This window comes from Lipophrys pholis (genome assembly GCF_963383615.2).
Source record: "Lipophrys pholis genome assembly, chromosome: 8".
Taxonomy (NCBI): Eukaryota; Metazoa; Chordata; class Actinopteri; order Blenniiformes; family Blenniidae; genus Lipophrys; species Lipophrys pholis.
Genome location: NC_137630.1, coordinates 948172 through 963622, shown reverse-complemented (window position 1 = coordinate 963622; position 15451 = coordinate 948172). Strand labels below are relative to the sequence as shown.

At 44.1% G+C, this 15451-nt stretch overlaps 2 protein-coding genes across 5 annotated transcripts in view; one reads left to right on the top strand and one right to left on the bottom strand.

Annotated features, from left to right (window-relative positions):
- Positions 1-15451, top strand: part of tpx2 (TPX2 microtubule nucleation factor) — a 475192-nt gene that overhangs the window by 169109 nt on the left and 290632 nt on the right. The gene's annotated exons all lie outside the window — the stretch shown is intronic.
- The window catches only part of renbp (renin binding protein), a 37325-nt gene continuing 27964 nt past the window's right edge, over positions 6091-15451 (bottom strand). For 2 of the 4 annotated variants that reach the window (XR_013935511.1, XR_013935512.1), the window contains exons 8-11: positions 14434-14609; positions 14078-14141; positions 8114-8201; positions 6094-6308 (exon numbers count right to left, since the gene is read on the bottom strand). Coding sequence is in view for 2 of the 4 variants with exons in the window: in XM_080468493.1 (XP_080324619.1) it covers positions 6235-6308; positions 8114-8201; positions 14078-14209; positions 14434-14609 (470 nt within the window). In the remaining 2 variants the exon portion in view is untranslated. Of the gene's footprint in view, positions 6309-8113; positions 8202-14077; positions 14210-14433; positions 14610-15451 lie in introns of all 4 variants that reach the window. The other 2 variants (XM_080468493.1, XM_080468494.1) reach the window with 2 other exon arrangements.

The following is a 15451-nucleotide window of genomic DNA, read 5'->3' as shown; positions in this document are numbered from 1 at the left end:
TCTTCACACACACTAACAAACCACTAACACACAACTACACAACACACAACACACACCAACACACACACAACCCCACTAACACACACCAACAACCACATAACAACACTAACACACACCAACACACACTACACACACATAACACACACTAACACACACTAACAACCACAAACACACCCTAACACACACCAACAACCACTAACACACACAAACATACCCTAACAACCACTAACACACCCAACACCACACACACAACACACACTAACACCACTAACACACACTAACACACACCAACAACCACCTAACACACACTACCATACACTACCAACCCACCTACACAACACCAACACCCACTAACACACACAACAACCACCACTACACACACTACAACCACTAACACACACTAACACACACCCAACAACCACTAACACACACTAACATACACTAACAACCACTAACACACACTAACAACCACTAACAACCACTAACACACACCAACACACACCACAACCACTAACACACACCAACACCCACTAACCACACACCCAACAACCACTAACACACACTAACACCACCAACACACACTAACAACCACCAACACACACTAACACCACCAACACACACTAACAACCACTAACACACCCCACACACACTCAACCACACACCAACCACACACTAACACACACCAACACACCACTAACACACACCAACACACACTAACACACACTAACACACCACAACACCACCACACACACTAACACCACTAACACACCAACACACACCAACACCCACTAACACACACCAACAACCACTAACAACCACTAACACACACCAACAACCACTAACACACACCAACACACACTACACACACCACAACCACTAACACCACTAACACACCAACACACACTAACACACACTAACAACCACTAACACACACTAACACACACCAACACACACTAACACACACCAACAACCACTAACACACACCAACAACCACTAACAACCACTAACACACACCAACAACCACTAACACACACCAACACACACTAACACACACTAAACAACCACTAACACACACCAACACACCAACACACACTAACACACACTAACAACCACTAACACACACTAACACACACCAACAACCACTAACACACACTAACATACACTAACAACCACTAACACACACCAACACACACTAACACACACCAACAACCACTAACACACACCAACACACACTAACACACACTAACAACCACTAACACACACTAACACACACCAACACACACTAACACACACTAACAACCACTAACACACACTAACACACACCAACACACACTAACACACACTAACAACCACTAACACACACTAACACACACCAACAACCACTAACACACACCAACACACACTAACACACACCAACAACCACTAACAACCACTAACACACACCAACACACACTAACACACACTAACACACACCAACACACACTAACAACCACTAACACACACTAACTAACACCAACAACCACTAACACACACTAACAACCACTAACACACACCAACACACACTAACACACACCAACAACCACTAACACACACCAACACACACTAACAACCACTAACACACACTAACACACACCAACAACCACTAACACACACCAACAACCACTAACACACCAACAACCACTAACACACACTAACAACCACTAACACACACTAACACACACCAACACACACTAACACACACTAACACACACTAACAACCACTAACACACACTAACACACACCAACAACCACTAATACACACTAACACACACCAATAACCACTAACACACACTAACAACCACTAACACACACTAACACACACTAACAACCACTAACACACACTAACACACACCAACACACACTAACAACCACTAACACACACCAACACACACCAACAACCACTAACACACACCAACAACCACTAACACACACTAACACACACCAACACACACTAACACACACTAACAACCACTAACACACACTAACACACACCAACAACCACTAATACACACTAACACACACCAATAACCACTAACACACACTAACAACCACCAACACACACTAACAACCACTAACACACACCAACAACCACTAACACACACCAACAACCACTAACACACACTAACAACCACTAACACACACTAACACACACCAACACACACTAACACACACTAACAACCACTAACACACACTAACACACACCAACAACCACTAATACACACTAACACACACTAACACACACCAATAACCACTAACACACACCAACAACCACTAACACACACTAACACACACCAACAACCACGAACACACACTAACAACCACTAACACACACTAACACACACCAACAACTACTAACACACACTAACACACACCAACACACACTAACACACACCAATAACCACTAACACACACCAACAACCACTAACACACACTAACAACCACTAACACACACTAACACACACCAACAACCACTAACACACACTAACACACACCAACAACCACTAACACACACCAACAACCACTAACACACACTAACACACACCAATAACCACTAACACACACCAACAACCACTAACACACACTAACAACCACTAACACACACTAACACACACCAACAACCACTAACACACACTAACACACACCAATAACCACTAACACACACCAACAACCACTAACACACACTAACAACCACTAACACACACTAACACACACCAACAACCACTAACACACACTAACACACACCAACAACCACTAACACACACCAACAACCACTAACAACCACTAACACACACCAACAACCACTAACACACACCAACAACCACCAACAACCACCAACACACACCAACAACCACTAACACACCAACAACCACCAACAACCACTAACACACCAACAACCACTAATACACACCAACAACCACTAACACACCAACAACCACCAACACACACCAAAAACCACTAATACACCAACAACCACTAACACATACCAACAACCACCAACACACACCAACAACCACTAACACACCAACAACCACGAACACACACCAACAACCACCAACACACACCAACAACCACTAACAACCACCAACACACACCAACAACCACTAATACACACCAACAACCACCAACACACACCAACAACCACCAATACACACCAACAACCACCAACACACCAACAACCACCAACACACACCAACAACCACCAACACACACCAACAACCACTAACACACCAACAACCACCAACACACACCAACAACCACTAACACACACCAACAACCACTAACACACCAACAACCACCAACACACACCAACAACCACCAACACACACCAACAACCACTAACACACACCAACAACCACTAACACACCAACAACCACTAACACACACCAACAACCACCAACACACACCAACAACCACTAACACACCAACAACCACCAACACACACCAACAACCACTAACACACCAACAACCACCAACACACACCAACAACCACTAACACACACCAACAACCACTAACACACCAACAACCACTAATACACACTAACAACCACTAACACACACTAACAACCACTAACACACACGAACACACACCAACAACCACTAACACACACCAACAACCACTAACACACCAACAACCAACAACCACTAATACACCAACAACCACCAACACACACCAACAACCACTAACACACACCAACAACCAACAACCACTAATACACCAACAACCACCAACACACACCAACAACCACTAACACACCAACAACCCCTAATACACACCAACAACCACTAACACACCAACAACCACCAACACACACCAACAACCACTAATACACACCAACAACCACTAATACACACCAACAACCACTAACACACCAACAACCACCAACACACACCAACAACCACTAACACACCAACAACCACCAACACACACCAACAACCAATAAAAAACACACCAACAACCACTAACACACCAACAACCACAAACACACACCAACAACCACTAACACACCAACAACCACCAACACACACCAACAACCACTAATACACACCAACAACCACCAACACACACCAACAACCACTAACACACCAACAACCACTAACACACACCAACAACCACTAATACACACCAACAACCACCAACACACACCAACAACCACTAATACACACCAACAACCACCAACACACACCAACAACCACTAATACACACCAACAACCACCAACACACACCAACAACCACCAACACACACCAACAACCACTAACACACCAACAACCCCTAATACACACCAACAACCACTAACACACCAACAACCACCAACACACACCAACAACCACTAATACACACCAACAACCACTAATACACACCAACAACCACTAACACACTAACAACCACTAACACACACCAACAACCACCAACAACCACCAACACACACCAACAACCACTAACACACCAACAACCACCAACAACCACTAACACACCAACAACCACTAATACACACCAACAACCACTAACACACCAACAACCACCAACAACCACCAACAACCACCAACACACACCAAAAACCACTAATACACCAACAACCACTAACACACACCAACAACCACCAACACACACCAACAACCACTAACACACCAACAACCACCAACACACACCAACAACCACCAACACACACCAACAACCACTAACAACCACCAACACACACCAACAACCACTAATACACACCAACAACCACCAATACACACCAACAACCACTAATACACACCAACAACCACCAACACACACCAACGACCACTAATACACACCAACAACCACCAATACACACCAACAACCACTAACACACCAACAACCACTAACACACCAACAACCACTAACACACACCAACAACCACTAACACACCAACAACCACTAACACACACTAACAACCACTAACACACACCAACACACACTAACAACCACTAACACACCAACAACCACTAACACACACCAACAACCACTAACACACACTAACACACACTAACAACCACTAACACACCAACAACCACTAACACACACTAACAACCACTAACACACCAACACAATTTAACGCACGCTAACACACACCAACAACCACTAACACACCAACACACACTAACACACACCAACAACCACTAACACACACCAACAACCACTAACACACACTAACAACCACTAACACACACCAACAACCACTAATACACACCAACAACCACTAACACAAACCAACACACACTAACAACCACTAACACACCAACAACCACTAACACACACCAACACACACTAACAACCACTAACACACTAACAACCACTAACACACCAACAACCACTAACACACACCAACACACACCAACAACCACTAACACACAATTTAACACACACCAACACACACTAACAACCACTAACACACCAACAACCACTAACACACACCAACACACACGAACACACACCAACACACGCTAACTCACACTAACACACACTAACAACCACTAACACACACTAACAACCACTAACACACACTAACACACACTAACACACACTAATACACACCAACAACCACTAACACACCAACAACCACCAACACACACCAACAACCACTAATACACCAACAACCACCAACACACAACAACAACAACCACTAATACACACCAACACACAACAACAACAACCACTAACACACACTAACAACCACTAACACACACCAACAACCACCAACACACACCAACAACCACTAATACACCAACAACCACCAACACACAACAACAACCACTAATACACACCAACACACAACAACAACAACCACTAACACACACTAACAACCACTAACACACACTAACAACCACTAACACACACTAACAACCACTAATACACACCAACACACAACAACAACAACCACTAACACACACCAACAACCACTAACACACACCAACAACCACTAACACACACCAACAACCACTAACACACACTAACAACCACTAACACACACTAACAACCACTAACACACACTGAACAATACTTGACAATGGAGTGAAAAAACCAAACTGTTGCTTAAAGATTTTATTGAGTATAAAAGACGAGACGCTTGGAGGAACGACGGGGAAAATTCTCTGAATGAACTCTGGTTCTGGTTCTGGACCTAGAGCCAGGTCCAAGTTCCAAGTCCAGGTTCCAGGTCAAGGTTCCAGGTTCAGTCTTTATGAGCCAGCAGATCATCCAGAATCCGCTCACACATGTAGAGACAGCGAGGAACGTGGAAGAACCCTGAGGACACACACATCATGACAATCCACCTGGACCGGACCTGGACCGGGCCTGCTTCACGACCCAGTCCAGGTTTCATCTATTGATTTTTGCCCTTGTTCTGATCGGCATATAACAATCAATATCATGTGTGAGAGAGAGTATAAAGGTTCTAGTGATCATAGATCCTCCAGTAGAATCACATGATTCATCAGAATCATGGAAACATAGGAGGTCTGTACTACGACGCTGGATTTTCTCTTATGGAGATAACTTCAAGGATTAACTCTGGTTTTCTCTTATCCAGGTAACTTCAAGGAATAACTCTGGTTTTCTCTTATCCAGGTAACTTCAAGGATTAACTCTGGTTTTCTCTTATCCAGATAACTTCAGGATTAACTCTGGTTTTCTCTTATCCAGTTAACTTCAGGACTAACTCTGGTTTTCTCTTATCTAGGTAACTTCAGGATCAACTCTGTCTTTCTCTTATCTAGGAAACTTCAGGATTAACTCTGGTTTCCTCTTATTCAGGTAACTTCAGGACTAACTCTGGTTTTCTCTTATCCAGGTAACTTCAAGGATTAACTCTGGTCTCTTATCCAGGTAACTTCAGGACTAACTCTGGTTTTCTCTTATGGAGGCAACTTCAGGATTAACTCTGGTTTTCTATTATCAAGGTAACTTCAGGACTAACTCTGGTTTTCTCTTATCCAGGTAGCTTCAGGATTAACTCTGGTTTTCTATTATCGAGATCATTTAAGAATTAACTCTGGATTTATCTTATCCAGGTAACTTCAGGATTAACTCTGGTTTTCTATTATCTCGGTAACTGCAATATTAACTCTTGGGTTTTCTTTTATTGTGATAACTTCAGGATTACCTCTGGTTTTCCGGACTATGACGCTCGCTCATTCACCAGGATAAATCATCTGGTAACTTAAAGGTTCTTATTCTGGTTCTTGACTTGTTCTGGTTCTTGACTTGTTCTGGTTCTTGACTTGTTCCAAGTCTGTTTGGCTCCTCGAGGGTTAATCTGGAATAATGATCTTAATAATAATGCTGACGCTGACAGAACTGCAGAACCATGAATTAATGGAAGCAGAACTTCTCCTGTCGTCACGGTGATGAATTAATATTCCAACAGGAACCACACTCCCACGGAGGAACCTCCGCCTCAGAACCTCCGCCTCAGAACCTCCGCCTCAGAACCTCCGCCTCAGAACCAGTAGAGGTCAAATGTAAAGTAAAAGAAGAGCAGTGAGGAAGCTCTGCCTGGAACCGTTCTGCTGGAATAAAGTGAAAGTGACTCCGGTTCTATTGTCCCATGAATTAATCTGCTCTAATCTCACCAAGTCAGGATTAACAAGTCAGGAAGGTTCTGGTTCTGGCTGCAGCAGCAGTGTTGCTTTGAGCTGCTGGATGGGTTGGAATTCTTCATAATCTCAGAGATTAACTGCTCCTCTATGGTAAAGTCAGCTGCTCTGCAGGGTTTCTCCCTCTGTGATTGGTCACACGCTGCAAGCTCCGCCCGAGTTGGTAACCTGCTTGGTAATAACGGTGATCAGGATCTTGATAAGTCAACCCAAGAAACAGAGATCCTGGATTTGTTGATCAGGTTATTAGTACAGGCCTCTGGTCACAAGTCTGAGGTCAGGCTGCAGCAACAGAGATGCAATGAGCCTCGATGGTCAGCAGGTGGAGCTGTGGGCAGTGGTGTCAGTGACATATCACAGCCTCACACCACTGTCATGGTCCACTTGCAGCTGCAGGTTCTGCTCCTCAGTGAAGGTCAGAGGTCACCTGCTTCTGAAACAACATGGTCTCACCTTTAAAAGGACCGCCGATGAAATCCAGAGCAACGGTCCCTTCTCGAGTCAGATACCCAAACCACTCGCCACTCCTGGAGTCAGGGAACTACGCACACGCACACGCACACGCACATACACACACGCACACACGCACACGTAACAGTGTTTAACAGTGTGCAGCAGTGCGTAGAACAGTGTGTAGCAGTGTGTAGAACAGTGTGTAGAACAGTGTGTAGCAGTGTGTAGCCGTGTGTAGAACACTGTGTAACAGTGTGTAGAACAGTGTGTAGAACAGTGTGTAGCAGTGTGTAGAACACTGTGTAACAGTGTGTAGAACAGTGTATAACAGTGTGTAGAAAAGTGTGTAGAACAGTGTGTAGAACAGTGTGTAACAGTGTAGAATAGTGTGTAGCAGTATGTAGCAGTGTGTCGTAGTTTGTAGTCGTGTGTAAGTGTGTAGTAGTGTGCAATAGTGTGTAGCAGGGTGTAGAACAGTGTGTAGCAGTGTTCAGAACAGTGTGTAGAACAGTGTGTAACAGTGTGTAGGAAAGTGTGTAGAACACTGTAAGTGTGAAGCAGTGTGTAGAATTGTGTGTAGCAGTGTGTAGAACACTGTGTAACATTGTGTAGAACAGTGTGTAGAACACTGTGTAAGTGTGTGTAACAGTGTGTAGAATGGTGTGCAGTGTGTAGTAGTGTGCAGTGTGTAGTAGTGTGTAGCAGGGTGTAGCAGTGTGCAGAGCAGTGTGTAACAGTGTGTAGCAGTGTGTAGAACAATGTGTATCGGCGTGTAGAACAGTGTGTAGCAGTGTGTAGAACACTGTGTAACAGTGTGTAGAACACTGTAAGTGTGTAGCAGTGTGTAGAACACTGTAACAGTGTGTAGAACAGTTTGCAGAAAAGTGTGTAGAACACTGTAAGTGTGTAGAACAGTGTGTAGAACGATGTGTAGCAGTGTGTAGAACAGTGTGTACCAGTGTGTAGAACAGTTTGCAGAAAAGTGTGTAGAACACTGTAAGTGTGTAGCAGTGTGTAGAACGATGTGTAGCAGTGTGTAGAACAGTGTGTACCAGTGTGTAGAACAGTTTGTAGAAAAGTGTGTAGAACAGTGTGTAGCAGTGTGCAGAAGAGTGTGTAACAGTGTTTTAAACAGTGTGTAGAACAGTGTGTAGAATACTGCGTAAGTGTGTGTAACCGTGTGTAGAACAGTGTGCAGTAGTGTGCAGTGTGTAAGAATGTGTAGAAAAGTGTGTAGCAGTGTGTAGAATATTGTGTAACAGTGTGTAGAACAGTGTGTAGCAGTGTGTAGAACACTGTATAACATTGTGTAGAACAGTGTGTAGAACACTGTATAACATTGTGTAGAACAGTGTGTAGAACACTGTGTAAATTTGTGTAGAACACTGTGTAAGTGTGTGTAACAGTGTGTGTAACAGTGTGTGTAACAGTGTGTGTAACTGTGTGTAGAACAGTGTGCAGTGTGTAGTAGTGTGCAGTGTGTAGCAGGGTGTAGCAGTGTGCAGAACAGTGTGTAGCAGTGTGTAGAACACTGTAACAGTGTGTAGAACAGTGTGTAGAACACTGTGTAAGTGTGTGTAACAGTGTGTGTAACCGTGTGTAGAACAGTGTGCAGTGTGTAGTAGTGTGCAGTATGTAGTAGAGTGTAGCAGGGTGTAGCAGTGTGCAGAACAGTGTGTAAGTGTGTCGAACAGTGTGTAGCAGCGTGTAGAACAGTGTGTAGCAGTGTGTAGAACAGTGTGTAAGAATGTGTAGAAAAGAGTGTAGCAGTGTGAAGAACAGTGTGTAGAACACTGTGTAACAGTGTGTAGAACAGTGTGAAGCAGTGTGTAGAACAGTGTGTAAGAATGTGTAGAAAAGTGTGTAGCAGTGTGTCGAATACTGTGTAACAGTGTGTAGAACAGTGTGCAGCAGTGTGTAGAACAGTGTGTAACAGTGTGTAGGAAAGTGTGTAGAACACTGTAAGTGTGTAGCAGTGTGTCGAACAGTGTGTAGCAGTGTGTAGAACAGTGTGTAACAGTGTGTAGGAAAGTGTGTAGAACACTGTAAGTGTGTAGCAGTGTGTCGAACAGTGTGTAACAGTGTGTAGCAGTGTGTAGAACACTGTGTAACATTGTGTAGAACAGTGTGTAGAACACTGTGTAAGTGTGTGTAACAGTGTGTAGCAGCGTGTAGAACAGTGTGTAGCAGTGTGTCGAACAGTGTGTAGCAGCGTGTAGAACAGTGTGTAGCAGTGTGTAAAACAGTGTGTAAGAATGTGTAGAAAAGTGTGTAGCACTGTATCGAATACTTTGTAACAGTGTGTAGAACAGTGTGTAGCAGTGTGTAGAACAGTGTGTAAAAGTGTGTGGAACACTGTAAGTGTGTAGCAGTGTGTCGAACAGTGTGTAGCAGTGTGTAGAACAGTGTGTAGCAGTGTGTAGCAGTGTGCAGAACACTGTGTAACATTGTGTAGAACAGTGTGTAGAACATTGTGTAAGTGTGTGTAACAGGGTGTAGCAGTGTGCGGAGCAGTGTGTAACAGTGTGTAGAACAGTGTGTAGCAGAGTGTAGAACAGTGTGTAGCAGTGTGTAGAACACTGTGTAACAGTGTGAAGAACAGTGTGAAGCAGTGTGTAGAACAGTGTGTAGAACAGTGTGTAAGAATGTGTAGAAAAGTGTGTAGCAGTGTGTAGAACAATGTAACAGTGTGTAGAACAGTGTGTAGAACGATGTGTAGCAGTGTGTAGAACAGTGTGTACCAGTGTGTAGAACAGTTTGTAGAAAAGTGTGTAGAACACTGTGTGTAGCAGGGTGTAGAACAGTGTGTAGCAGTGTGCAGAACAGTGTGTAACAGTGTGTAGAATACTGTGTAAGTGTGTGTAACAGTGTGTGTAACAGTGTGTAGCAGCATTTAGAACAGTGTGTTGCAGATGGAAGAACACTGTGTAACAGTGTGTAGAACAGTGTGTAGCAGTGTGTAGAATATTGTGTAACAGTGTCTAGAACCGTGTGTAGCAGTGTGTAGAACACTGTGTAACATTGTGTAGAACAGTGTGTAGAACACTGTGTAAGTGTGTGTAACAGTGTGTAGCAGCGTGTAGAACAGTGTGTAGCAGTGTGTCGAACAGTGTGTAGCAGCGTGTAGAACAGTGTGTAGCAGTGTGTAAAACAGTGTGTAAGAATGTGTAGAAAAGTGTGTAGCACTGTATCGAATACTTTGTAACAGTGTGTAGAACAGTGTGTAGCAGTGTGTAGAACAGTGTGTAAAAGTGTGTGGAACACTGTAAGTGTGTAGCAGTGTGTCGAACAGTGTGTAGCAGTGTGTAGAACAGTGTGTAGCAGTGTGTAGAACACTGTGTAACAGTGTGTAGCAGTGTGTAGAACACTGTGTAACATTGTGTAGAACAGTGTGTAGAACATTGTGTAAGTGTGTGTAACAGGGTGTAGCAGTGTGCGGAGCAGTGTGTAACAGTGTGTAGAACAGTGTGTAGCAGAGTGTAGAACAGTGTGTAGCAGTGTGTAGAACACTGTGTAACAGTGTGAAGAACAGTGTGAAGCAGTGTGTAGAACAGTGTGTAGAACAGTGTGTAAGAATGTGTAGAAAAGTGTGTAGCAGTGTGTAGAACAATGTAACAGTGTGTAGAACAGTGTGTAGAACGATGTGTAGCAGTGTGTAGAACAGTGTGTACCAGTGTGTAGAACAGTTTGTAGAAAAGTGTGTAGAACACTGTGTGTAGCAGGGTGTAGAACAGTGTGTAGCAGTGTGCAGAACAGTGTGTAACAGTGTGTAGAATACTGTGTAAGTGTGTGTAACAGTGTGTGTAACCGTGTGTAGAACAGTGTGCAGTAGTGTGCAGAACAGTGTGTAACAGTGTGTAGCAGCGTTTAGAACAGTGTGTTGCAGATGGAAGAACACTGTGTAACAGTGTGTAGAACAGTGTGTAGCAGTGTGTAGAATATTGTGTAACAGTGTCTAGAACCGTGTGTAGCAGTGTGTAGAACACTGTGTAAGTGTGTGTAACAGTGTGTGTAACTGTGTGTAGAACAGTGTGCAGTGTGTAGTAGTGTGTAGCAGGGTGTAGCAGTGTGCAGAACAGTGTGTAGCAGTGTGTAGAACACTGTGCAACATTGTGTAGAACAGTGTGTAGAACATTGTGTAAGTGTGTGTAACAGTGTGTGTAACCGTGTGTAGAACAGTGTGCAGTGTTTAACAGTGTGTAGAACACTGTAACAGTGTGTAGAACAGTGTGTAGAACAGTGTGTAAGTGTGTGTAACAGTGTGTGTAACCATGTGTAGAACAGTGTGCAGTAGTGTGTAACAGTGTGTAGCAGCGTGTAGCACAGTGTGTAGAATTCTGTGTAACAGTGTGTAGAGCAGTGTGTAGAACACTGTGTAAGTGTGTGTAACAGTGTGTGTCACCGTGTGTAGCACAGTGTGCAGTGTGTAGTAGTGTGCAGTGTGTAGCAGTGTGTAGAACAGTGTGTAAGAATGTGTAGAAAAGTGTGTAGCAGTGTGTCGAATACTGTGTAACAGTGTGTAGAACAGTGTGTAGCAGTGTGTAGAACAGTGTGTAACTGGGTCGGAAAGTGTGTAGAACACTGTAAGTGTGTAGCAGTGTGTAGAACACTGTGTAACAGTGTGTAGAACAGTGTGTAGCAGTGTGTAGAACACTGTGTAACAGTGTGTAGAACAGTGTGAAGCAGTGTGTAGAACAGTGTGTAGAACGATGTTTAGCAGCGTGTATAACAGTGTGTAGCAGTGTGTAGAACAGTGTGTAGCAGGGTGTAGCAGTGTGCAGAGCAGTGTGTAACAGTGTGTAGAACAGTGTGTAGCAGTGTGTAGAACACTGTGTAACAGTGTGTAGAACAGTGTGAAGCAGTGTGTAGAACAGTGTGTAGAACAGTGTGTAAGAATGTGTAGAAAAGTGTGTAGCAGTGTGTAGAACACTGTAACAGTGTGTAGAACAGTGTGTAGAACGATGTGTAGCAGTGTGTAGAACAGTTTGTAGAAAAGTGTGTAGAACACTGTGTGTAGCAGTGTGCAGAACAGTGTGTAACATTGTGTAGAATACTGTGTAAGTGTGTGTAACAGTGTGTGTAAACGTGTGTAGAACATTGTGCAGTAGTGTGCAGTGTGTAGCAGTGTGCAAAACAGTGTGTAACAGTGTGTAGCAGCGTGTAGAACAGTGTGTAGCAGTGTGTAGAACAGTGTGTAGCAGCGTGTAGAACAGTGTGTAGCAGTGTGTAGAACAGTGTGTAACACTGTGTAGAACAGTGTGAAGCAGTGTGTAGAAAAGTGTGCAAGAATGTGTAGAAATGTGTGTAGCAGTGTGTAGAATATTGTGTAACATTGTGTAGAACACTGTGTAAGTGTGTGTAACAGAGTGTGTGACAGTGTGTGTAACTGTGTTTAGAACAGTGTGCAGTGTGTAGTAGTGTGCAGTGTGTAGTAGTGTGTAGTAGTGTGTAGCAGGGTGTAGCAGTGTGTAGAATAGTGTGTAGCAGTGTGTAGAAAAGTGTGTAACAGTGTGTAGAACACTAGGTAACATTGTGTAGAACAGTGTGTAGAACACTGTGTAACATTGTGTAGAACACTGTGTAAGTGTGTGTAACAGTGTGTGTAACAGTGTGTGTAACCGTGTGTAGAACAGTGTGCAGTGTGTAGTAGTGTGCAGTGTGTAGTAGTGTGTAGCAGGGTGTAGTAGTGTGTAGCAGTGTGTAGAACAGTGTGTAGCAGTGTGTAGAACAGTGTGTAGCAGTGTGTAGCAGTGTGTAGAACAGTGTGTAGAACAGTGTGTAGCAGTGTGTAGAACAGTGTGTAGAACAGTGTGTAGCAGTGTGTAGCAGTGTGTAGAACAGTGTGTAGCAGTGTGTAGCAGTGTGTAGAACAGTGTGTAGCAGTGTGTAGAACAGTGTGTAGAACAGTGTGTAGCAGTGTGTAGCAGTGTGTAGAACAGTGTGTAGAACAGTGTGTGTACTCACATGTTTGAAGGTGTAATCATAAAGCTGGTAAAACGTCTCCAGAAGCTGCGGCTCTCTGGTTTGACTAAAAGACATGAGGAAGGAAACGAGAGCCTCACAGTGAGGCCACCACAGCTTCATGCTCCACTCCAGCTACACACACACACACACACACACACACACACACACACACACACACACACACACACACACACACACACACACACACACACACACACACACACACACACACACACAGTTAATGTTATCCAGTCTCTTTGTGTGTGTGTGTGTGTGTGTGTGTGTGTGTGTGTGTGTGTGTGTGTGTGTGTGTGTGTGTGTGTGTGTGTGTGTGTGTACGAGAGAGAGAGGGAGACCTGTGTGGGACAGTGTCCGTCCACGTCCAGGAAGTAGAACAGTCCTCCGTTCTCCCTGTCCCAGCCTGTCTCAAACGGAAGCTTCACAAACTTGTCCACTGCAGTTTTCTGGATCTGTGAATCTCCGAGCTGCTCAGCGTACTGCAGCAGGAACCAGCCGGCCTCCAGGGCGTGGCCTGAGGACAGAGTGTCCCAGAGTGTCCCAGAGTGTATCACAGAGTGTCCCAGAGTGTATCACAGAGTGTCGGAGCGTGTCAGAGTATCAGAGTGTCCCAGAGTGGCAGAGAGTATCAGAGAGTATCAGAGAGTATCAGAGTGTCAGAGAGTATCAGAGAGTATCAGAGAGTATCAGAGTGTCAGAGAGTATCAGAGAGTATCAGAGTGTCAGAGAGTATCAGAGTGGCAGAGAGTATCAGAGAGTATCAGAGAGTATCAGAGTGTCAGAGAGTATCAGAGAGTATCAGAGTGGCAGAGAGTATCAGAGAGTATCAGAGTGTCAGAGAGTATCAGAGTGTCAGAGAGTATCAGAGAGTATCAGAGTGGCAGAGAGTATCAGAGAGTATCAGAGAGTATCAGAGTGGCAGAGAGTATCAGAGAGTATCAGAGAGTATCAGAGTGTCAGAGAGTATCAGAGTGTCAGAGAGTATCAGAGAGTCAGAGAGTATCAGAGAGTTTCAGAGTGTCAGAGAGTATCAGAGAGTATCAGAGTGGCAGAGAGTATCAGAGAGTATCAGAGTGTCAGAGAGTATCAGAGAGTATCAGAGAGTATCAGAGTGTCAGAGAGTATCAGAGAGTATCAGAGTGGCAGAGAGTATCAGAGAGTATCAGAGAGTATCAGAGTGTCAGAGAGTATCAGAGTGTCAGAGAGTATCAGAGAGTATCAGAGTGGCAGAGAGTATCAGAGAGTATCAGAGTGGCAGAGAATGTCCCAGAGTGTCGGAGAGTGTCCCAGAGTGTAAGAGAGTGTCCCAGAGTGTCAGAGGGTGTCGGAGAGAGTGTCAAAGTGTTGGAGTGTCCC